This window comes from Rhinatrema bivittatum, chromosome 1, assembly GCF_901001135.1.
Source record: "Rhinatrema bivittatum chromosome 1, aRhiBiv1.1, whole genome shotgun sequence".
Classification (NCBI taxonomy): Eukaryota; Metazoa; Chordata; class Amphibia; order Gymnophiona; family Rhinatrematidae; genus Rhinatrema; species Rhinatrema bivittatum.
In genome coordinates, this window is record NC_042615.1 from 753656577 (window position 1) to 753680317 (window position 23741).

General features: G+C 46.7%; 1 protein-coding gene across 5 annotated transcripts in view; it reads left to right on the forward strand.

Moving 5' to 3' along the window:
* Positions 1-1568, forward strand: part of NADK2 (NAD kinase 2, mitochondrial) — a 159704-nt gene extending 158136 nt beyond the window's left edge. For all 5 annotated transcript variants that reach the window (XM_029578776.1, XM_029578796.1, XM_029578813.1 and 2 more), the window contains one exon: positions 1098-1568. In XM_029578776.1, the coding sequence (XP_029434636.1) occupies positions 1098-1180 (83 nt within the window). In that variant the 3' untranslated portion in view covers positions 1181-1568. The remainder of the gene's footprint in view (positions 1-1097) is intronic.
* Positions 1569-23741: the final 22173 nt, after the last annotated feature.

The window sequence follows — 23741 nt, forward strand, 5'->3', positions numbered from 1 at the left end:
CCATATTTTTCTCAGCACACTTGTTATATAGCAAACTAAGGGAGATGTAATGTGGTTTTAATAAAACAAAAAAAAAAATCTTGAAATGAGGATGTACCAAAGCAAGATGCTTGCATAAATGTTTGACCATTTTAAAGGTTTGAAAGTTAGATCAGTTCAGGCAGAGATGGCCCTTGACATTCCTGCCTGTTAACTTCAAGTCATCTGGGCCAGTGTGTGTATGAGTTGTTATCTTAGAATATCCTAGGCTTTGTAGTCCTGCCTTTTAGTACTAATAAAAGAAAACAGCAAATGCTAGAATTCTTTGATAAAAAAAAAAATGTAACTTCAGTTATCAGACCAGGCTGCTATTCAGGCTGCATGCATAAGGGATAACAAAATACATAGATGCAATATTTAAATCCAAAATTATTTATTGGAAACCACCACATTCTAGTATTTTTATTATTTATAAGTTTACTACTTAAGAACATAACATATAAGAATGTAAGCCAGTTCTAGGATGAATAATGTTCTGGTTATATATCTTTTTGTTACTGAGAGACTACTGGAAAATTTTCCAGAGGAAGGGAATGGAGAAGCGCCACTCTTACTGTCAACTTACCATTGGGTAAATGGAGGCCTAGGCGAATGGTAACCTAAGGATCACACACAAGCAGAATTACAGATGGCTTCTAGTAGCAGCCTACACTACAATGTGTCTTCTTTTGAAGGTCAAGAAAGGATTAATTTGGCTCTTAGTGGTATCTTGGATCACACAGTCTTCACATCTGTGTGTTTACCTTTTATCAAAAAATTACCCACACTAGATGACTTATTCCAAAGATGGGCATCTCTAGTCCTCAAGAATCACAAATAGGTCTTGCTTTCAGGATATAAAAAAAAATATTGATCAGACATAGTTGCAAATAGAGTTTATGATTCCAGGTAAATTATTATATTTTGGTTATTCTAAAATTCAGACCTGTTTCCAATTTTTAGGGATCACATTTGTCCATCTTGTACTTAGCATTAATATGAGCAAAGATTAAATAACCTTGGTGCTGCATTATCTTATAAATTATAAACCTAAAATGTATTTCCTCTTCTGTTCTCAGGATTTCCCTTCGCTCTCGTTGTTGGGATGCTTGTATGGTGGTGGATGGAGGAACCTCATTTGAGTTCAATGATGGAGCAATAGCTTCCATAATGATGGACACAGATGATGCACTTTGCACCGTGCTCCTAGATGAATGATGGAATTTGCTGGATAAATCCCATGAAAACTGTGAAATGCAGAGGTGGAGAAAGCTCGAGACTGCAGTGCACAGCACTATTCTTTTGACATTTAAGTAGTGGTTTTCTCATCGTGTAGAAGGAAGCATTCTGACTAAGAGAGTCTGAGGCAACCTTCCCATCCTTGAGCTGGGGCGGCAGAAGCAATGTGAGCAGTGGATCATCTTATATGTACTGCAAAAAGTTTGAACCAGACCACTGAACCTTTAATGTAACCATGGAGCTGCAAGCAGCATTGTATTGCTTTACAAAACACAGGACGACATGTTCAAATTAAACAAATTAGGCTTGGATATTGTATAGTATTTTTGTTGGAAGCTGAAGACTAAGGTCAACCAAACACACAAACTAGTGCCAAGTGTTTGTACTTCTACACAGAAGTTACAGTGTTGACTTTGCACACATATTTAAAGAGATTTTGAATTTCACATGCAATATCTGCTTAATTCCAAACTTTGTCTTCAAGCTGTCCCGTTGCCACACTGAGGTGATAGGTGCGTACATTTTAGTTTCATGCTTCATTCTGGAGATGATTTTATAAATCCCTTTCATCTTTTTACCAGTAATTTTAGCTGCATAACTTATGGGTACTTGAATGCCACAGAAATAAATGACAATATCTGTCTCTATGAACTGACTGTCTTGGGCAAAGTTACTTGCCTGGGCTAACAGAGCATATCTGGCTGCTGTCTAATAGCCAACCTTAGTCATCAGGTGATCCAACAAGTATATGTAGGTTTCCCTGTCCTTCAGATTTATACTGTTTTACTTCTGAAGTAGTGCAGAACTGTGCTTACAGGTGGCCTAGTCTGGACAGTTTCATGCTGTTCAGGGCGCTTTATGCTCAAGTAATCTCTGAACCTGATAGTTTAGTGACCAATGTAGGGTTTACACTATGTAACCCAGAGATTACTGACCAGATTAGGCTATTAGCCATTCCTACAGAGTCAGAAATGAGAGAAACATTGGTAACACCCTGACTTTTTTTTTTTTTTTTAAAGCATAATTGGTTATGGGCCTGGCTTGACAGGTTTCCTTCATTTCATGTTCACTTTTTTCCTCCTGGTCTGCCTTTTTATTATTCATTAGGTAATGGGGGAGGGGAAAGAAGGAAAGTGAAATTTACTTATTAAATAATTTGTGTCATAGACCTGGAAGAGTGGTCCCCAGGACACTGACTGATGGCCAAAGCACAATGCAATGTGAGGCAGAAATAGGAGATGAGCAAAGATCAGGGCAGACTGAAGCAAGGTCAGGAACTAGGCAGGGTATCAACTGGTAGGATCAGGCACAGTTAGACACTCGAACAAAGGATCAGGCATCTACCCAGAGGAGTGAGCTTCCTTTTATGTTTGAGCAGTGTTGATATCATCAATCTGTGCCACAGGAAGTCCTAGGCACTGGCCCCTTGCATCTAGTGTTGCAGCCCTTATGCAGAACACCAGGAGCCATGCTGGGAGGGCCCAACAGGTCACGGGACGGTGCTGAGCCTGGGACTGTGAGGTACAGGACACCAACTGCACTGCTATAGTTGGCAGCATGTTAGTCTGTATCAAACAGTCCTTTTCTGTTTCTGCACATTTACTTTATTTTTCCAGTATTGGTTTTTGTTAATTGAACCTGTTTTTCCCCACACTTTAACAACATCTCTACGTGTCCCATTAATAGGTGTATTGGTCAATTTACAGCTGAATCAGTAGAGCTGCTGATTCTGGTCCCAGCTGAAACAATTTTTCAGTCAGTTCAACTGTATTGGGGGAGGAATGGGAGGTTTCTCTTCATCTTTCATTGGTGTGCAAGCAAAAGGTAGCAAGTATTATAGCTTTTTTGTATTTGGATTCAATTGCCATAATGTGCAAAGTCTAACTACAGTTCCAGTTGATACTAATGGTCCCCCCGTCCCTCCACAGCCAATTTTCATGGCCTGATTTTGATTTTACATTAAGAGGTAGTGTAGAAGTCACAAAACCCTTTGCTTTATTTATCCTTCAAAAATATCCAATATAGCCAAAAAAAATTTTTAATTCAGTGTAGTACTTTGAAAAGATCCCTATGTACACTTCAGAGCTGTTAGGAACCACCTTTAGAGACCAATTTTTAATATTTAATGTCATGCCTCAGATTTCTCTATTGGTGAAATGCAGTTTAGTATGTACTGTAAAGCCCACTAAATAGAGCAGCAACTGCCTTTACCCCAAACTGAAAATAAAATCTTTTATATTCTATACTAGGGATGTGCAGAGGGACGCCATACGTTGCATTCGGGATTCGTCGGGGGGCAGATACGTTGCATCGGCTGTATGGCGCCCCCGATACGTTAATACGTCTATTTCTATTCGTTCCCTGGCTAAAATTAAATTAACTACACCCCCCCAAGACTTACCAAAACTCCCGGGGGGTCCGGGAGCCATCCTCTGCACTCACACCCTCGGTGCCGGTTTCAAAATGGCGCAGATAGCCTTTGACCTACTATGTCACAGGGGCTACTGGTGCCATTGGTCAGCCCCTGTCACATGGCCATCGGCGCCATCTTGTGCTCCTACCATGATGGCTCCCGGACCCCCCCGCTGGACCACCAGGGAGTTTTGGTAAGTCTTGGGGGGGTCAGGAGGGTGGGGGGTTTGTTTAAATTGGTTTCTTTAGGCGGCCGAATAATTCGGCGAAGATTCGTGTGTTCGTGGGGAATCGCGATACATTTCGCTTCCCCACGAATACAGCGAATATGGCCACATCCGTTGCGGATTGCCAATACGTAGGGACCGAACGCACACCCCTATTCTATACTGGCTTATTCCCCCCCCCCCCCCCCCCCCCCTTTTTTTTTTTTTTTTTTTTTTTTTTTTTAAGAATTCACCTTAAAGTTCATAGAAGCTAAAGTGTCCTAATAAACAGAAACATATGTTGAGATTATTTCCTGAGTATCTTAATAAGTTTTTAAAACTGTTTTGCTCTTTCGGATATTTATATCAACCTTATTAAAGAGAAGAGATTTGTGAAGTCTAGCATTACTTTTTAGTAGCTTGATTTTTGGCCAAGCAGGGTTTTTAATTTTTGTGTTTTCAGGGTATGAGTTTCTTTATACACCATCTTAAATGGATAAACTTTATTTGATTGAGGCTGCTCTTTATCTCTCTCTCTCATTTGGTAGCACTTTACACTCAGTATTCTGGAGTTTTTCTGGTTAATCTTCTCTTTCTATACTGGAGTAACTCAAATTATTAAAAAAAAACATTTTACCATACCAATAATTACTACACCAAACCTACCTTTTCCCTCAGTTACCTTAACTGGTAATGCTAATTTAGACTTAACAGAAAAGAAATGCAGCTTAATGTTGGTGAGACTACGTGCCATGGGATGACTGACCTAGTTAAAACTTTATACTTAAATATTTTTCTTTGATTACCTCATGATTACATGTAGAAGACAATTCTCAGAAATTGAGCCCATTCCTCTTGCATGGTATTAGGATAGCAAACATTATACAGGCAGTGCCTATAGAGCTGCTTACAAGTAGAGAAAGCTAATCTCAGGCTTTGACTTGTGTTTAATTAGCTGGTGTTAGATTTAGGGGCTTCAACTGTACATTTATTGAACCATTTGGTATTTGAAATATGGAAGAAAGTGTATAGTCACATTTTTAGGAAGAATATTAGAATGTTAAAAATTGTAATGAAAATGGAGAATGTTTATAATAGTCCGATTTTGTTCTGGCTCATCTGTTTTATTTCTAAAGCCCGTGTCTCACAGACGTGGCATTATGTGACAGACCAGTGTTTAGACTCCCCTGGGGCATGGGTGAGCCAGCTAATGCCATTGCAACAAAATGGGAGAGACAGCAGCATTGCAAATAACATGATTCTTTTCTTTGCAAGTTAGTCACATTTTCCTCTGATAACTGGAGGGCTAAGTTTAAAAGCCCTAGCTGCAGCGATTCCAGGTGAACTGGGAGGGAAGAGGGAATCGGGACTATCATGTCACCGCGCGTACTTACTAAAATCCCCCTCCCCTTACGTGATCGAAACAGGATGCACATGCACGCATGAATGTAAAATCGTGCCCACAGGTAGCCAATTTTATAACATGCGCGCAGGTCTTAAAACCTATCTTTTAATTTGTAATACTTTAATTTGGCTTTGCTGTGTGTAAGGGGGAGGGCCTAGCCACCCCAGGCATCATTGTTGCATAGGATCTCTGAACATGTTGGAATAATGTTGAGCCAAGAGCTTGATAGGTCTTCTGCAAAACAGGGGTTTAGAAATAAAATGGTAGTAAAATAGAGGAAAGATTTTTTCAGAAGTATGTCAGTGAGACAGTCACTCTTCTGAAACTTTCTTGCTTAGATTTTATGGTGGTTTATTGTACAGGTAGGTAAACAGGTCCATCCTGTTTTTTTAAACACTGAAGTAGAGTGTGAGCTAGCTTACCTTGAGAAGGACTCCTTCCCAGTTTTCTAGAGGGAGATGTACATATATGCATTGTAAACACATTTTTTCTAGACTAAGATAAAAAAAAAAAAAAATCCTAAATCTTAACTTTTTGGTAGTATTGAGTAAAAAATAAAATGCACAGATAATATATTGCCATATGCAGAAGAGGAAACCTATATCATTTGCTGAACTTGAATCCGTTTGTACACCAGTGTGAAACTCATTGCAATTTCTCCTTTCCCCTACTTTTTATGCAAACAATGTTAAGAGGCAGCCTTAGCCAGACTGAAAAGGGAATCCAGGGAATCAGTAAAGAATATTGGGGTCCGTCTCAGGGGGTAGGAGTTGGGTTGTGAACTAATTAAATCTTGGTCTTTAGTTCAAGATCTCCCAGTGTCCTAGCCCTGACTTTCCATCACCCTGGCCAAATTACTTTTTCCCTTTCTTCAGGTTGTGCAGTTGAAATTGGCTATTGATAACTATTGCTTCTTCCCTATCCTGTTTGGATGCTTTCAGGTAATCCAGGTGCTATAAATATGCTGCAAGGCCATCTACCCCAGCGAAAGTAATTTAGAATGGTTTTAAGTTCCTTAATTCTACATTGGAAGTGAAAGAGTTGGTGGTGGCTGCATAAATGGAATTAAATTGTTGGGCATGGATTGAGAGTTACAGCAAGATTTTTTTTTTCTTTTAATATATTTTACGGGTTTTTTCTAAATGATTTTAAAATTTGCCCATAGTCTTGGTGAATAAGTAGTGTGGCTTGGACATTGAGAAAAGATAACACTACCCTGTTCTTGCTGAGGGCCATGAGTGCAGAATCGGTGGGAGCTAGACTTTGCCATCTGATCACCCTACCCCCTCCCTCTCTTTTTTTTTTTTTTGCCAAGTCTGCTGTGTTTGCAGCTGGTCCCAGTGGTTCTGGAACAGTGATGGGAAGGTGGCTTTGTTTTGGGATTCATTTTGACACCAAGAACTGATCAGTTACAGTTGGTCACCATGCATGGGTTTCGTTCCAGCAACTTCGTGATACAGAAATGGAAAAAGCAAAACCACCATGTAGTCACACCTTCAAATCAAAGTGCATGCAGAAGCTCTGAACATCTATAAATCAATTTCTCAGCTGAAGGTCAAGTACTTGTTAACAGTTGAAGGTGGTGAATCCTGGTAATGACTACTACTAGAAGTAAATGTCTCTCTGTGCTTAGTTGCATCCCCTTAGAATAGCACATGCTGTGAAAAAGTGGCTGCCAAAGTAAAAGCTGTGAACTTTCACTGGGCGATGAGGTTCAACCTTGCAGAGCTTCTGCTATGCAGATTTCAGTGCCTCTTGCTTTATGATGGGGTGATATTAACAAGTGGGTTGAGTGCTTGAGTTTCTCCAGCACCTGCTCATTGCTTTTTTTTTATATGTAAATTTACATTTTCATTAACAGCAAACATATGATTAAGAACAGATTATGAAACAAGTGGAGGGGGAAGATTCAACACTTGTTAAACTTTGTACTTGCCATTGTTTTTGTATAGCAGTATGCTTTGAGTTAAGATACTTGAAATTTCAATAAAAGCCAACATTTGTAGCTGTTCTGCCCATGTCTTGTCATTTGACCAATTTTACACTGCAAAAAATATTTAACTGAGTAATTTTCTTTTTTTTGTCTGTTGGAATGTTTATTTTAATTAGCATTTCAAATAACTTGCAGTAAATAAACCAAATTCCTTTACATTACCATAAATTAACAACAACAAAAAAAAGGGGGGGGGGAGCAAAATAAGACTGATTAACCCACCACAGCACAAAATGGCCAATACTATTTTTTCTGTTGGAGGTAATACCCCCAGTCTCTCAAATATCCAGGTGACACCAATCCTGGCTATTAGAACCAGAGACTGTCCATAAATGACTTCACAGTCTGACAGGGGCAGAGGTTCCCACGCTTGTGACTAGGGGAGATTGAACATATCAAAGTCAATAAGATTACTTTGCTAGCACGGCAGCAGTGGCATAGGAAGGCTTTCCGGGTGCCTGGTGGCCAATGCATTTGTGCACCTCCCCCGCTCCTTCCCACCGATTCTTTAGAATAAACACCCCCCATCCAAATTGCAAGAACAGAAGGGAGGCTGCAGCTCAGTTTAGTCACCCCCTACTCTAGCCCAAAGACGACACATGGAACCCATATCACCTTAAGTGAATTATGTGTTGGGGGTGGGCTTGACACAAATGGAATTGCCATTACAATATAGTAAGCCTCCCATATCGAAACCGCACTAACTGCCAGCACCTAAACAGGTCACCCTGCCTATGAAAAGGCAAAACTCAAATCAGAGCAGGCCCTAATACACAAGGAAAATAAAACAAGCCAAACTGTTACAGATCTCTGTACAGAAACTATATGCTAGCAGCATACATTATCTGGGATACACAGGTGGAATCCTGAAAGACCCTCACCAAATGCAGAATAAAATATAAATATGAACATGTAGACAAACTGAACTGGAAACCACAAGAAGCCAGGTGCTGTATGCAGTACCACAATGGAAAAACAAATCTAAAGAAAATATATAAAGCAATAAATAGTAAACCATGCTAATAAAAAGTTTCAAAACAGCTGATGAATTAATTACTCAAATTTCTCACAGGACAAGCAGGATGGTAGTCCTCACAAATGGGTGACATCATCAGGATGGAGCCCAATCACGGAAAACTTCTGTCAAAGTTTCCAGAACTTTGACTGGCCCCTATTGGGCATGCCCAGCATGGCACCAACCCTGCAGCCAGTAGGGGTCCCCCTTCAGTCTTCTTTTTTCCGTGCAGCAGTAGCCACGCGGTTAAGGAGCTCTTACCACATTCCTGACAGGAATTTCTGCACGGACTTCTTTGAAGTAAAATTCGCCCCACAGGGGTCCCTCCTCTAAGTTTAGCCCGCGGTGTCCGGTAAGTTTTTGCCGTCTTTTTCCGTCTATTACTGTCGACTTTGGCCCTCGCGGCCTGCTGGCCGTCGACCATCCCGCGGCTAAATTTTTGGTCAATGGCCATGGCGTCAGGGTTCCGTCGGTGCCCAGACTGTTCGCGCACCATGTCCATCACAGACCCTCTCAGAGTCTGTGTAATGTGTTTAGGCAGTGAGCATGATGTCCTGACTTGCACCAAATGTGCCCTTATGACACCAAAAGGTCGCAAAGCCAGAATGGAGAAGATGGGACTCCTCTTCCATGCTCACACTCCGCCGTCCATCGCATCGACGTCCTCGGAACCGGCACCGTCAAAGTCACACCATCGTCAACAACCTCCCGGTGACTGCCTGCCATCGACGTCTCCACGGCCATAGACTCCCATCCCTTCGCCCGATGATCGAGGGGATCGGAGGGAAAAGCATCGTCATCGACATCGCAAGTCTCAGACTGTCGAGGAATCGAAGTCATCTACCTCGGTACCGACCGAGCCTCCACCAAAGAAGTCTCGATCAGAAGCAGCACCGTCCACTTCTGTCTCTGAGACACCGAGGAAACCCTCACCCAATCGGGGTTTGTGAGCCGCGATTCCACCGGTGACGGTGGTCCCTCCGGCTCAGCCTCCCTCTTCCGCGGAGCAGGGTCTTGTTACCCCAGGTCTCCGGGAAGAACTGGACCGGCTGGTCCAGGAGGCCATCGACAAGGCGATGCAACTGTTCCAGATTCCTTCGGCATTGATTCCGGCACCGAGAGTGGACCCGGTCACTGACCCGATTCCAGCAGCGCTGGCACCGCTGCTTGCCCAGATGGAAGCGCTCATGACCGCCCTTCCACTAGTGATACCTGGGTCACAGACAGCACCGGTGCGCTCTCCGATGGCAATCTCATCTGGTGGAGAAACACCGTATCTAATTCCTCCGGGAGTTGTTCCACCGATGCCGTGTCGTCCCTCGCCACCAATACATTCCTCGGGGGCGATACACACATCAGCTCCACAGATGCCTTTGATGCCGGCACCGATGCCTCTGAAAGTATTCTCGATGCCCCCGGTGATTCCTTTGAGTTTCTCGGAGCCTCAACCGGGACCTTCGGGTATCCAACCCCCTCATGGTTCTACAGGCCAGCTACCTGCTCCTTATGACACCTGGGGTGATGATACCTCCACAGACACCGATGATTTACCTTCACCACCCTCTCCTGCTGAAAGCAGAAAGCGTTCTCCCCCAGAGGACCTCTCATCAATTTTGTGAAGGAAATGTCGGAATTGGTCCCCTTTTCAGCTTCAGTCGGAGCAAGATGACAGGCACCAGATGATGGAGCTACTCCAATTTCTGGATGCCCCTAAAGTCATCACCTCCATTCCAATTCATCAGGTTTTTCTGGACCTTCTAAAGAAAAATTGGGAAACTCCTGGATCTGTTGCTCCAGTAAACAAAAAAGCTGACTACTTACCTTGTACAGTCGGCACCTGGCTTTCAAAACCTCAGCTAGACCACCACTCTGTAGTGGTAAAGTCAGCTCAAAAAAAAAGTTAAAAGGATGAAGCCATACTCCTCTATACCTCCTACTAAGGAAAACAGGTTCCTAGATAGTATAGGCAGAAGAGTATACCAAGGGGCCATGCTCATTTCCAGGATAGCTTCTTATCAGCTGTACATGACTCTATACAATAGGGTCATTTTCAAGCAGATACAGGACTTTTCAGATACCCTACCAGAACAATTCCAACAACAACTTCAAGCCCTGGTAACTAAGGGAGTTGAAGCCGGGACGCATGAGATAAGAACAGCTTATGACATCTTCGATGCTTCTACTAGGGTGTCTGCTACGGCCATCTCAGCAAGACGCTGGGCTTGGCTTAAGTCTTCTGATCTTCGTCCAGAAGTTCAGGACAGGCTCTCTGACCTGCCCTGTTTAGGGGATAATTTGTTTGGTGAGCAAATTCAGCAAATAGTTGCTGAATTAAAGGATCATCATGAGATCCTTAAACAGCTCTCATCGATTCCTTCTGACTTCCCTTCTAAACAACCATTTAAGAAGGACACTAAAAAGTCCTTCTTCCGTCCACGGAAGTATTATCCCCCACCAACTAAATCCAGGTCAACGAGGCCTTATCATAAACCTCAGCCTGCAGCAGCTCCACAGCCAGGACCTGCGTCGGGGTGTTGACTACCACTTAGAGAACAGATGCCTAATCCCTCTACCAAGCATACCAGTAGGAGGTTGATTAAGCCACTTTACAAGAAAATGGCATCTCATCACCACCGATCAATGGGTGCTAGCAATAATTGCACAGGGTTACCACCTAAACTTCCTAACTCTTCCTTCGGATTCTCCACTCTGCAAGCGTGGAAACATACCGATCACTCTGTTCTTCTAGAGCAGGAAGTTTCCCTTCTCCTCCACTCAAACGCTATAGAACCTGTTCCTCTCTTACAACAAGGACTGGGGTTCTATTCCAGGTACTTTCTAATCCCAAAAACGTCAGGAGGACTTCGTCCAATTCTGGACCTACGGGCCCTCAACAAGTACCTTCACAGAGAGAAGTTCAAGATGGTAACCCTGGGCTCGCTTCTCCCTCTGCTGCAAAGAGAGGACGCTTATACCCACATTGCGATAGCTCAGGCTCACCGCAAATACCTCCGGTTTCTAGTAGGCCAAAACCACTATCAATATTGAGTGCTCCCATTTGGCCTAGCATCTGCACCATGAGTTTTCATCAAATGTCTCGTGGTGGTTGCAGCGTTTCTCAGGAAGGAATGTGTCCACGTCTACCCCTACTTGGACAATTGGTTAATCAGGACCCCAACCCAGCAAATCGCTCGGTCCTCCCTGACCATTCAAACTCTAATTTCTCTAGGGTTTCTTGTCAATTACGAGAAATCCTACTTAGTCCCATCTCAAACCTTATCCTTCATTGGGGCAGACTTGGACACTTTACAGGCAAAAGCCTTCCTTCCTCATCAACGAGTCCAAACCCTTGTGGCCCTAGCTTGCCACTTGCAGACTCAACGCACAGCAACAGCTCATCAATTCCTGATTCTGCTGGGACACATGGCGTCTTCTGTGACTCCAATGGCCCGTCTGGCCATGAGAGTCATGCAATGGACTCTGAAATCACAATGGACTCAAGCCACTTAGCCTCTGTCGACCATTGTCCGCATCACCGATGCACTCCGTTTGTCCCTAACCTGGTGGACAAATCAATCCAACCTCCTACAAGGCTTGCCCTTTCACCCACCAGATCCTCAAATAATTCTCACCACCGATGCCTCCAATGTCGGCTGGGGAGCCCATGTACACAGTCTACAAACTCAAGGATCCTGGTCTCCAGAGGAAGCCAAACACCAGATAAATTTCCTGGAGCTTCGAGCAATCCGATATGCTCTCAGGGCGTTTCAAGATTACCTCTCAAATCACATAATCTTGATTCAGACAGACAACCAGGTGGCCATGTGGTACATCAACAAGCAGGGAGGCACAGGCTCCTTCCTTCTCTGTCAGGAAGCTGCACAGATTTGGGCAGAAGCCCTCTCCCGTTCGAAGTACCTCAGGGCCACCTACTTGCCGGGGGTGGACAATGTCTTGGCAGACCAGCTGAGCCGTGTCTTCCAACCACACGAGTGGTTGCTCAACCCACTGGTAGCGACCTCTCTTTTCCAGCAATGGGGTTATCCCCACATAGACCTCTTTGCTTCCCCTCAGAACCACAAAGTGGACAATTACTGCTCCCTCATTCGGAGTCAGCACTCTCGGCCCAGAGATGCATTCTCCCTCTCGTGGACAAAGACAAAAACTTTAACTTCTAGTAATAGAAAAAAATAAAGCCTAACCTAAGAATAATAGAAAAAAATCCCAAAGAGGCTACTCCCCTGTACCGCAGACACTGAGGGGGAGCGTTCGGGTCGCTAAGGGAACCAGTCCCCTGGCTATCAGGGGACCTGGAACCTCACAGGCTAGCACCGCCCGGCTCTACCTGAGGGATGGCCCAGACACTGAACCTAGCACTTCAGGGAGCAAGAAAAATCCATCTCTCACAGAGCTGCAGGTATACACGACCATCAGCTGCTGGAGTCAGAGAACTACTGATGAGCTGCAGGTGGCATATATGGGATATCAGTGCCTCGAAGCTTTGCTCTCTGACTCCATCTGCTGGTAGGAGTGCATAACCCACTAGTCTGGACTGATCTGGGTATGTACAGGAAAGTGCAGCTTTAAGCATTCTTTAAAGTCTGGAGGCAATGAGAATGGCTTTGGAGATTGTGTGTACTCCATGATGCACACACCTTTTCAATTTTGCACAATAAAAACAGCTCAACTAAAACTGACCAGGTCTAATCTAGAAAGTGAAATTATTTCTTACCTGATAACTTCCTTTCTTCCTAGGAAGACAGGCCAATCCACACCAGTGGGATATGCACTCCTACCAGCAGATGGAGAAAACTGACTTGCTAATGTCAGACATATAGCCCTGCCCCAACATCAGCCTGCCAGTATCTCTACAAATGCCAAACTGTGGACAAATTGATTATTCTTGAACCATGACTATTAAAAGAAAATTATTCCTTACCTGCTAATTTTCGTTCCTGTAGTACCATGGATCAATCCAGACGGTGGGTTATGTCCCCCGTCCAGCAGATGGAGTCAGACCAGAGCTCGAAGGTGTCACTAGATAGACCAGAACACCCTCTGCTGGAGCTCAGTATCACGAATAGCAAAGCCCAAAAAGAGCAAGAGACATTTTGGATCAAAGTCCTTAACATGAAGGAACAGAAATATATAAGAAACTATAAAACTAGCCAACAGGGCTACAAACAGCCAACTTGTGAGGAGCTGTGAACAACAATAAGTACGCATTGAAGAAGAAAAGGAAGACGGACAGACAGACAGACAGCTACACGTAAGAACCCGAGCAGAGGCCAAAATCCCAGAGTGGTGGGCGTCTGAATTGATCCATGGTACTACAGGAACGAAAATTAGCAGGTAAGGAATAATTTTCTTTTCCCTGTACGTACCAGGATCAATCCAGACGGTGGGATGTACCCAAGCTTCCCTAATCCGGGTGGGTTCCTGAGAGACCTGCTCGGAGTACCTGAGCACCAAAGTGCCCCGAGGTCTCCGGCGCCAAGTGTATCCGATAATGTATGGAGAAGGTGTACAGTGATTTCCACGTTGTCGCACGACAAATTTCCTGGGAAGAAACAGAGCGCGACTCCGCCCAGGACGCCGCCTGCGAGCGCATGGAGTGTGCTGAAAACCCCTGTGGCGGAGCCTGACCCGCTGCGGTATAAGACGCTGAAATAGCGTCCTTTATCCAACGCGCAATTGTCGTCTTCGAGGCCGGTGACCCTTTCTTCGGGCCAGACCATAGCACAAACAAATGGTCGGAGATCCGAAAGTCATTGGTAACCTCTAGGTAATGGAGCAGAGAACGTTTGACGTCTAAATGATGGAGAGACCGTGGTTCCTCTAGAGCAAAGGCCGGTAGTTCCACTGTCTGATTCAAGTGGAAGGACGACACCACCTTCGGGATGAAGGAGGGTACCGTGCACAGGGAAACTCCCGAGTCCGAGAAACGAAGATACGGTTCCCTGCAGGATAAAGCTTGTAGCTCCAAGATGCGGCGAGCGGAACAGATGGCAACGAGAGAGACCGTCTTGAGCGTAAGATCCTTAATGGTAGCCCCACGAAGAGGTTCAAAAGGTGCGGCTGACAACATCCGTAGAACCAGGTTGAGGCTCCAGGAAGGAAAAGGGACCCTGACCGGTGGTCGCAGGTGTTTGACCCCCTTTAGAAAGCGTGCGATATCCGGCTGAAGAGGGAGAGCACTGTCCTTTTGCACCAGGACGTTCAGGGCTGCCACCTGGACACGGAGTGAATTATAGGCGAGGCCCTTATCCAGGCCATCCTGTAGAAACGGGAAGATAATTGGCACTGTCGCCTCCGTAGGGCGAGTCCCTTGATTGGAGGACCAAAGTTCAAAGACCTTCCAGACTCGGACATTGGCCACTGATGTGGAAGGCTTACGGGACCGCAGCATGGTTGAGATCACTGCTTCTGGGTAGCCCCTGCGACGGAGGCGGCGCCGTTCAAAAGCCAGGCCGCAAGACAGAAGAGTTCTGCCTGCTTGAAAAATACCGGGCCCTGGTGCAGCACACGAGGAAGATGACCCAGTCTCACTGGGCTGTCCACTGTCATCTGCAGAAGGTCTGCGAACCATGGCCGACGGGGCCACGAGAATCACCGGACCTCGATGGCGCTCTATTCTGCGAAGGACCTTTCCCACCAGGGGCCAAGGTGGAAAGACGTAGAGCAGCCGATCTGAAGGCCACGGAAGGCCTAGAGCATCCACCCCCTCCGCGCCCCGCTCTCTCCTGCGACTGAAGAAGCGCGGCGCCTTGGTGTTGAGGGGGGGGTTGCCATCAGATCCAGGCACGGGGGCCCCCAACGGCGGACGAGAAGCCGCATCGCCCCGTCGGAGAGCGCCCATTCCCCGGGATCCAGCTGTTGACGACTCAGGTTATCCGCCTGAACGTTGTCCACCCCGGCAATGTGGGAGGCTGCGATTCGAATGAGATGACTTTCTGCCCACTCCATCAGGAGCGTTGACTCGAGAGAGACATGCTTGCTTCTTGTTCCCCCTTGTCGATTGATGTAGGCCATGGTGGTTGCATTGTCGGAGAGAATCCGTACCTCCCTGTGCCGAACCAGGGGCAGAAAACGCTGAAGAGCGAGGCGCACTGCTCTTGTTTCCAGGCGATTGATCGGCCACCTTGCCTCCGCTGGCGTCCATGTCCCCTGCGTGGCGCTTCGTTCGCAGACGGCGCCCCATCCCACGAGACTGGCATCGGTGGTCACCACCACCCAATTGGGCACCTCGAGCGAGACACCGCGAGCCAGGTGCGACGGCACCAACCACCAATTCAGACTTTCCCTGGCAATCGATGGGAGGAGAAGAATCACCTGAAACTCCTGCGAGACTGGTTTCCACCGGGACAGAAGAGACGCCTGCAATGGTCACTCCCAGAAGCTGTAGATAATTCCAAGCGGTGGGCTCTGCCAGGGCTGCAAACCGAAGCACATGCTCCCTCAAGGATTGGGCCTTGTTCGGGCGTAAGAACACCATGCCCAGCTGAGTGTCGAAACTCGCTCCCAAGAAGTCCAGGCGTTGCGAGGGCACTAGGGAACTCTTGGAGAGGTTCACCACCCAGCCCAGGGATCGGAGAACTTGTACGACTCTGACCACTGAGACCTGCCCGTGAGAGAAGGACTTCGCGCGAATCAGCCAGTCGTCCAGATAGGAATGTACTAGGATTCCCTCCTTGCGAAGAGCTGCTGCCACCACGACCATTATCTTGGTGAAGGTCCGAGGCGCGGTCGCCAGGCAGAAGGGTAAAGCCCTGAATTGAAAATGCTGACCGAGGATCTTGAAACGAAGGTACCGCCGGTGCGCCGGAAGTATGGGGATGTGCAGGTACGCTTCCGTCAGGTCCAGGGAAGCCAGGAACTCCCCCTTGTGCACCGCGGCAATCACAGAGCGAAGGGTCTCCATTCGGAAACGACTGACCCTCAGGGACCGGTTTACCACTTTCAAGTCCAGGATAGGCCGAAAGGAACCGTCTTTCTTTGGAACGACGAAGTAAATGGAATAGTGTCCCAAGCCCACCTCGCCATAAGGGACGGGAACTAAAGCCCCTATATCCTGTAATCGGTCGAGCGTTTGTTGAACGGCCATCCTCTTGAGGTCTGAACCACAGGGGGAGAAGAGAAACCTGTCCCTTGGGGGACGGACAAATTCCAAAGCGTAGCCGTCCCTTATGGTGTCCAGTACCCACTGGTCCGTGGAGATATTTACCCACTCCTCGTAGAATTCCGTGAGATGTCCCCCGATGCGGGGCATGGAGGAGTGGGCTACTCTGGCATCATTGTGTGGACTTTGCGGGCGGATTCCCCTGCCCTGCACCTTCTCCGCCCACGAAAGGAACGCGACCAGGGCTGGGCCCTGGACGGAGTTGATAGAGAACCAGGCTGTCGGGAGGCCCTGTAGCGTCTCTGAGCCCGGGCTCTGGTTCTGCCGGAAGGAAAAGATTAAAAGGAACGCTGTCTATCTTCCGGAAGCCGATGGACCGAATTTTCCCCTAGAGACTTGATTATCTGATCCAGGTCCTCCCCAAAGAGGAACTTGCCTCGGAACGGGAGAGAGCCAAGGCTCGACTTGGAGGAAGCATCCGCCGCCCAGTTACAGAGCCAGAGGAGTCGACAAGCGGCAACCACTGAGACCATGGATCTCGCCATCACTCGAAAGAGATCGTACAGAGCATCTGCCCCCGTACGCTATGGCCGACTCCAGACGGTCCGCCTGGGCAGCCTCTTCGGGAGGCAGATCCTGGGAAGTGAGGAGTTGTTGCACCCAGAGTAGACTGGCCCGCTGTGCCAGCGAACTGCACATTACAGCACGCATCCCTAGGGCGGAGACTTCAAAGACACGCTTGAGGAAACCCTCTAGTTTGCGATCCTGTGTATCCCGTAAGGCTGTGCCGCCCGTAACTGGGATGGTTGTCCTCTTCGTAACCGCTGAAACCACCTTGGGAACTCTGAGATCCAAAAAATCCTCCGGGAGCAGATACAGCTTCTCCATGGCACGGGTGACCTTCAAGGATGCTTCAGGCGCGTCCCATTCCCTGGTGAGGAGCTGGAGGAAAGACTCATGTATGGGGAAAGCCTTCGCCCTAGGTCGGAGCGCGGCAAGGACAGGATCCCCTTTTCGCGAGGACGTAACGACGGCCGGAGCCACTGGAGCCGGAGGGTCCGGATCTAGCTCCTGGATGATATGGTGAATAAGCTCATCCAGTTCTTCCTTATGAAAAATCCGTAAGGCACGTGGATCGTCCCCATCCGTCTGGCCGTCCGCGTGCAATTCCGGAGGATCCGGGGAGTCATCCCCTGTCTGTGAGGCCGCCCCCGTGGTGCGCCGGGGTGGCAAGACCGTGACTCCCGAACCAGACCCAAGGTCCTGCTGACCTGAGGAAGAAATCCTAGGAATTTTGGGGGAAGGGGGTCCCGAGGGAGATCCCCCCAGGCCCCCCCGTCCCTGAAGATACGCATTGTGCATCAATAAGATGAATTCCGGGGAGAAAAACGCCGCGGGGCTGGGAGTCCCTGAGGAGGGAACCTCCTGTGGGCTGTGAACGTGCAAAATCCCCTCCGGGGGCAAACTTGATTGAGAAGACTCCCTGGAGATCCCATCTCCTGCTGAGAACTTAAGTTCCTCAGGGTGCACTCCTAAGATGGCCGCCGTTCCCGCCATTGGCAGCGACGTGGCCGGCCCGCGCTGGGGAGCAGGGAGGGTCACAGACCGCGAGGTGCCTTCCCCTTCCGGGAGGCACCGGTCACACACCCCCTCCTTTGAAAAATGCACCCCCTGCTCGCCGCAGGCAGCGCAAATAGACTGCCACGGCATAAATTCGCCGGCTGCAAGACGCCTCGGGGGGGGGGGGCCTAAGATGCGGAGGAGTGCCACAGGGGGGCCCGGAGCGGCCTGCACAACCCGCCGGAGAAGTCTAGTCTTCGGGGGGGAGGGACCCCTTCCAAAGGAGCAACCAGTGTGAGAGCTATCGGGCCGCGGGAACCTCAAAGCTGCGTGGAGAGACCAGCGCCACCAGCATCCACGGAACCCCCAAGCAGAACCTGTACCTGTGAAGAAAGAAAAATCTGAAACTTACCCTCTGTACCGAAGGAGAGAGGTACGGTAGAAAGCGAGAGAGAGGCAGCACAAGTAGAAACATGCCTCCTTTAAAAAAATTGAACTTTTTTTTTTTTTAAACTTTAGTCAACTTTACTGATCCAAGATGTCTAAAACACAAGCTGACAGGAACAAGTAAGAGAAAGGAGAAGAAATATTAAAACCCTGTCACCCTGGGGGAGCTACTGGGTCCCCCAACTCTCATCTGCTGGAGTCAGAAAGATACTGAGCTCCAGCAGAGGGTGTTCTGGTCTATCTAGTGACACCTTCGAGCTCTGGTCTGACTCCATCTGCTGGACGGGGGACATAACCCACCGTCTGGATTGATCCTGGTACGTACAGGGAACAGCCAATGGATCATTACTTCCAGCCAACTGGGAAGTACAGAGCTCAGTAAAAATTGAACATCAACAGACCTTAGGAGCTGGTTTTTCACTTACCAGACTTTCAAATCACTCATAACAAAGAACATTCTGCATTGTCCCTGAACAAGGAACAAACCCAAGAAGGCAGCCCAGGGTGCGTTGTGGATTGGCCTGCCTTCCAGGTAAGAAGTAATTTCACTTTCCTCTGTACTCAGGCAGGCCAAGCCACACCGGTGTGATAGTACCAATTCTACTCCTTAAACAGGTGGGGGGCTGCTTGCACTCCCATCAACATATTCCTCGCTAAGGTCACATCCTCTTGGACCTTAACTTCCAAGCAGTATTGCTTGGAGAAAGTATGTAAGGATGACCACACTGCTGCCTGGCAAATCTAGACAGGAGACAACTGAATCTCCACCCATGAGAGCACCTGTGCTCTAGGAGAATGCCCCGTTACCTACCTAGGCAGCAGAACAATCTGAATCCACATTGCCAGCCGTGGTGACCTTTTTAACCCAACGAGCTACTATCACCCACAACCTCTGTTCTCCTTGTCTACCTCAACCATGGAGAAAAAACAGTAAGTCTTCCTCAAGGAGAGAGTATCCTTCAAGTACTGCATCAGGTGCTGCTTTACATCTAAGGCATACAACAACAGAATACTGCTCATCTTGATCCCTGTCCAGTATGGGCAGGGAAATAGGCTGATTCAAATGGAACTCCTATCCCACCTTCAACAAAAAGGAAGATACAGTCCTGAGCTGAACCGCACCCGGAGTTATTCGTAAAAATGACTCACAACAAGAAACAGCCTGTAGCTCAGAAATATGCTTCACCAAAAAGACTGCCACCAGAAAAAAACTTTTTCAAAGTAAGCAGCTGTATGGAGAGATCACGCAGCAGCCGAAAAGTAGGACTTGCCAAAAATCTCAATACCAGATTAAGGTCCCAAAGAGGCACCAGTGGGCGCAAGGCAGGACATAGATGCTTGACTCACTTCAGAAACCTAATTACATCTGTATGGGAGGACAAGGACCTATCATTAATCCACCTACTATAGCATGCGAGAGCTGCCACCTGCACCTTAAGGGTGTTTAGGACTAAAGGCTAAGCCCTTAACAAAACCCTCCTGCAAAAATTCCAAAATCTGAAATATCTACTTTAAAAGGGGTGAGAACCTCTCACCCCACACTAGCTCTTGAATACTGTCCAAAACCTAATATAAGCCAGATAGGTAGAAAACTTTCTAGCACAAATCAATGTAGATATCACTGCCGGAGAATATCCACACTTCAGCAGACAAGCTTTCTCAAGGGCCAAATCGTAAGATAAAAATGACTTGGCCCCGATGCAGAAATTCCTCCCTGACTAGCAGCCTCATAGTACTGTCCACTAGAAGTCGTTGGAGGTCTGCACACCACGGTCTCGTGGTCAATCCATTGCCACTAGAAGCAGGGTCTCTGTAGGACTTGTAGACAGACCGAACAGACTTGTAGACAGACCGAACAGTAGGGCTTGAAACTAATAATGGCATCCTAGAATGGCAAAACAAAGGAACCGCTGATGCTCCTGAAGAACAGGGATATGTAGATAGGCTTCTGTCAGATCGAGAGATGTGAGGAATTCCCCTTTCTGTATTGCCATAATTACGGAGCTTAAAGTTTCCATCCTGAAGTGCATCATTTGCAAATGCTGGATGCAAATCCAGTATCGATCAGAAGGAACCCTCTTCCTTCTTGGGAAGGACAAAATTGAATATTGCCCCTTATTTTTTTGCGATCTGGGAACTGGAATCACAACCCTGAGGTCTAACAGCTTCAATAACTTAGCCTCTGCTGCCACTCTCTTCATTAAAGAGTTGCATGGAGAGACCATAAAGGCATCCAGAGAAATTTGGAAAAATTCTAGAGCATAGTCATTTCTTATTACATCCAGGATCCAGTGGTTCATTGTAATTTGGGCCTACTTGAGATAAAAGCGAGATAGACATCCACTACCCCTAACTAATCAAGCTAGATATTTCACTTGGATGCAGCTCCATCACTGCTTTCTACATTAATGGTGGGGGTGGAAGGGAAATAGAACCAAGAGCTAAGAGAAACAGATAAGTATGAGAGAAAAAAATGTGTGAAGCTTGCTGGGCAGACTGGATGGGCCGTTTGGTCTTCTTCTGCCGTCATTTCTATGTTTCTATGTTTCACCTGTCTTCGGAACAGATAGGTGAGGCCTCGCATATTCATTGTGAAGATAGAGATGCTGCAGTCCCAGAGCCCACGTCCTTAATTGGCTTTTTAGGCCGAAAGGACTGAAATCTGCTGAAGGGACGCGACTTCTGATTTGCCGCCCCTTTGAAATGGCGAAGACAACAAGAATCCCTGGAGTGGCCTCTCACCCCAAAAGAACATGATACTGCTTTCTTCTCCTCCAGCAAGCTTAGAAAGAGAGATTACAATTTACTTGTTAATTTCCTCTCATTTCTGCGACCCCAGTCAGGAACCAATGGGTTTAGTCCACTCATTCATCCACTGAAGACAGAGTTCTTTTAATGATATATATACTTAGTACAGAACCGGTATTATCAGTGTACTACTGCCAAATCTTTAATTCCAAAAATATAAAATTCTTTAAAATAATTATATAATTTTGAATGGCATATTAACAGAATATTTGCAACTTCTTGTGATTCCGCTCGTGGGTCAGGCCTGCGAGCGGCTCACTCACCTCCCGACTCCCAGATGCCATAGACTCCCAATGCTGGAGGGTGCTGCTTCTGTCTCCCAGCACAGCCTTGTGCCGCTGTCACCACCTTGTCTTTCTGTGCGACTGCACCGCTTCTGCCATCCTTGCAGCTTGGAATGCCACAACAGCTCCTGCTACTGCTGGCGTACCTAAGCACATGCAAATCTCTTCAAGATTTAAAGGGACCTTGGTGGGAAAAGCCCCGCGGCCCCACCTGACTACAATCTTCTTTCAGCCCCATAAAAGGGTTCAGTCAGTTCCTTGTTGCTTTCGCAATGGTTTGCTAGCACCTTCAAGATCTTTGCTGTTTCCTCGTTCCTTGTGAATGTTCCTGGGTCCTGTCTTCAGCATCTTCATTCCTGACTCCCATGATGTGTTCCTAATTCAAAGTCTTCCTGATTCCTGTCTGGAGTCAACAGAATCTTCATTGCTGGTCCAAGTCTCCAGAAGTCCCTTGCTTTTACAGCCTTGTTCCAAGTTCCTGAATTGTGAGGTCCTGTCCCTAGTCCTGAATACCAGAGTCTGAGTTCCTGAATTCTTGTTCCAGCTTCCGCCTTATTCCTGAATCCAATGCCTGCATTGCTATTGTCATGGTCTGTGACCAGCCCACAAGTTGTGCAGAGCGCGCAGCAGTGCCGGACCTCCTCAGAGCCTTTGTCATGTTCCAAGTCCCGATGCCAAGTCTTCATTAAGTTCCAAGTGCAGAGTCTTTGCCGCTACTGGTGTGGTCCACAGCCAGTTTGGGGCTGCGCAGGGCTCTCCCAGAGCTTCTTCATGTTTCCAAGTCTTCAGTGCCTTCATGTCCAAGTCTCCAGAGTCATCTTCTGCCCTCGCTTTTAGTCTGTCCTGACACACAAGCTGTTCCCAAAAAGCAAGTCCGAAAGGGCTTTCGGAGTGGCTGGAGGGCTACCCCAGGGACTAGCATAGCGTTGCTGGGTCTCCCTTCCTGGTGCGTACTGGACATCCAAGTGTTCCTGTTCCAAGCCAAGTATGTTCCTTGTTCCAAAACAAGGGTATTCCTGTTTCAGTCAACCCGTGCCTGGATGTGTTCGCTCTCAAGGGGCCTGGACCATGGCCAGCCCCATGGTTGTGAAGATCGCACTGCAGCACAGTGGCTCACACTCTCAAACGCCCGTCACACTCACAACACTACCTTCAATTAAAAAATAATTGGGAAACAAAAATAGTCAACGCCAGAAAAACAGAAAACAAAATAACTTACATATTTTTTTAAAACCTATTTTTAGTATAACAATATATTGTAATATTTAAAATATTATTTTCTGATTTCCTTCAAGAACATAAATATTGTGTGAACTATAATTAAGAAAACGTTTACTCCACGGGAGGATTTCCCGGACTGGTGTCGCAGAAGTAAAGGAAAGGAAATTAACATCTAAGTCATAATTTCTCCTTCCTTATCCTTCTGCACCACCAGTCAGGAACCAATGGGAAGTACCAAAGCCCATTCATTTAGGGTGAGACCAATTTCAAACCTGTTTGCAAGACATTAGACCCGAAATTAGCCTCCTGTCTTGTGAAAACATCCAGTCTGTAATGCTTTGGAAATGGATTTAAAGATGTCCACGTTGCACCATTACAAATTTCACTAGGACTAACTGCACCAAATTCTGCCCAAGAAGCAGACTGTGATTTTGTAGTCTGTAGGTTTTTCACATTGTAGTAAGTATGCTGAATTTATTGCCGCCTTATTCCCCCTGCAATTGTTGCGTTGGAAGCTGCATCCCCTTTACGAGATCCTCCAAAAAATACAAATAAGCGATCTGACTTTCAGAACTCACTTGTAACTTCCAAATACTGTTTTAGACTACGTTTCATGTCTAAACTTCTCAAGCTCTTGCTATGTCCTCTACAATGTTTCTTGTTAAACACTGGTAGTACAATTTTCTGATTTAAATGAATGACCAAAACCGCCTTAGGCAGAAAGGAAGGAACAGGATTGAATACTACTGCTTCCTTGCTAAAATACAGAAATGGTTCCCTACATGATGCTTGCAATTCAAAAACTCATCTTGCTGATGTTATTGCTACTAGAAGTGTTTAAGGTCAAATCCTTTACAGTTACTTCAATTAAATGTTTGAAAGGGACTTTAAATAAGACCTATAAAACCAAACTCAAACTCCACTATGGAACTATAGGCTTCTCTGGTAGACGAATACGTTTCACCCCACTTTATAAAAGCGAGAAATATCCTTATGCATAGCTATAGATAGACC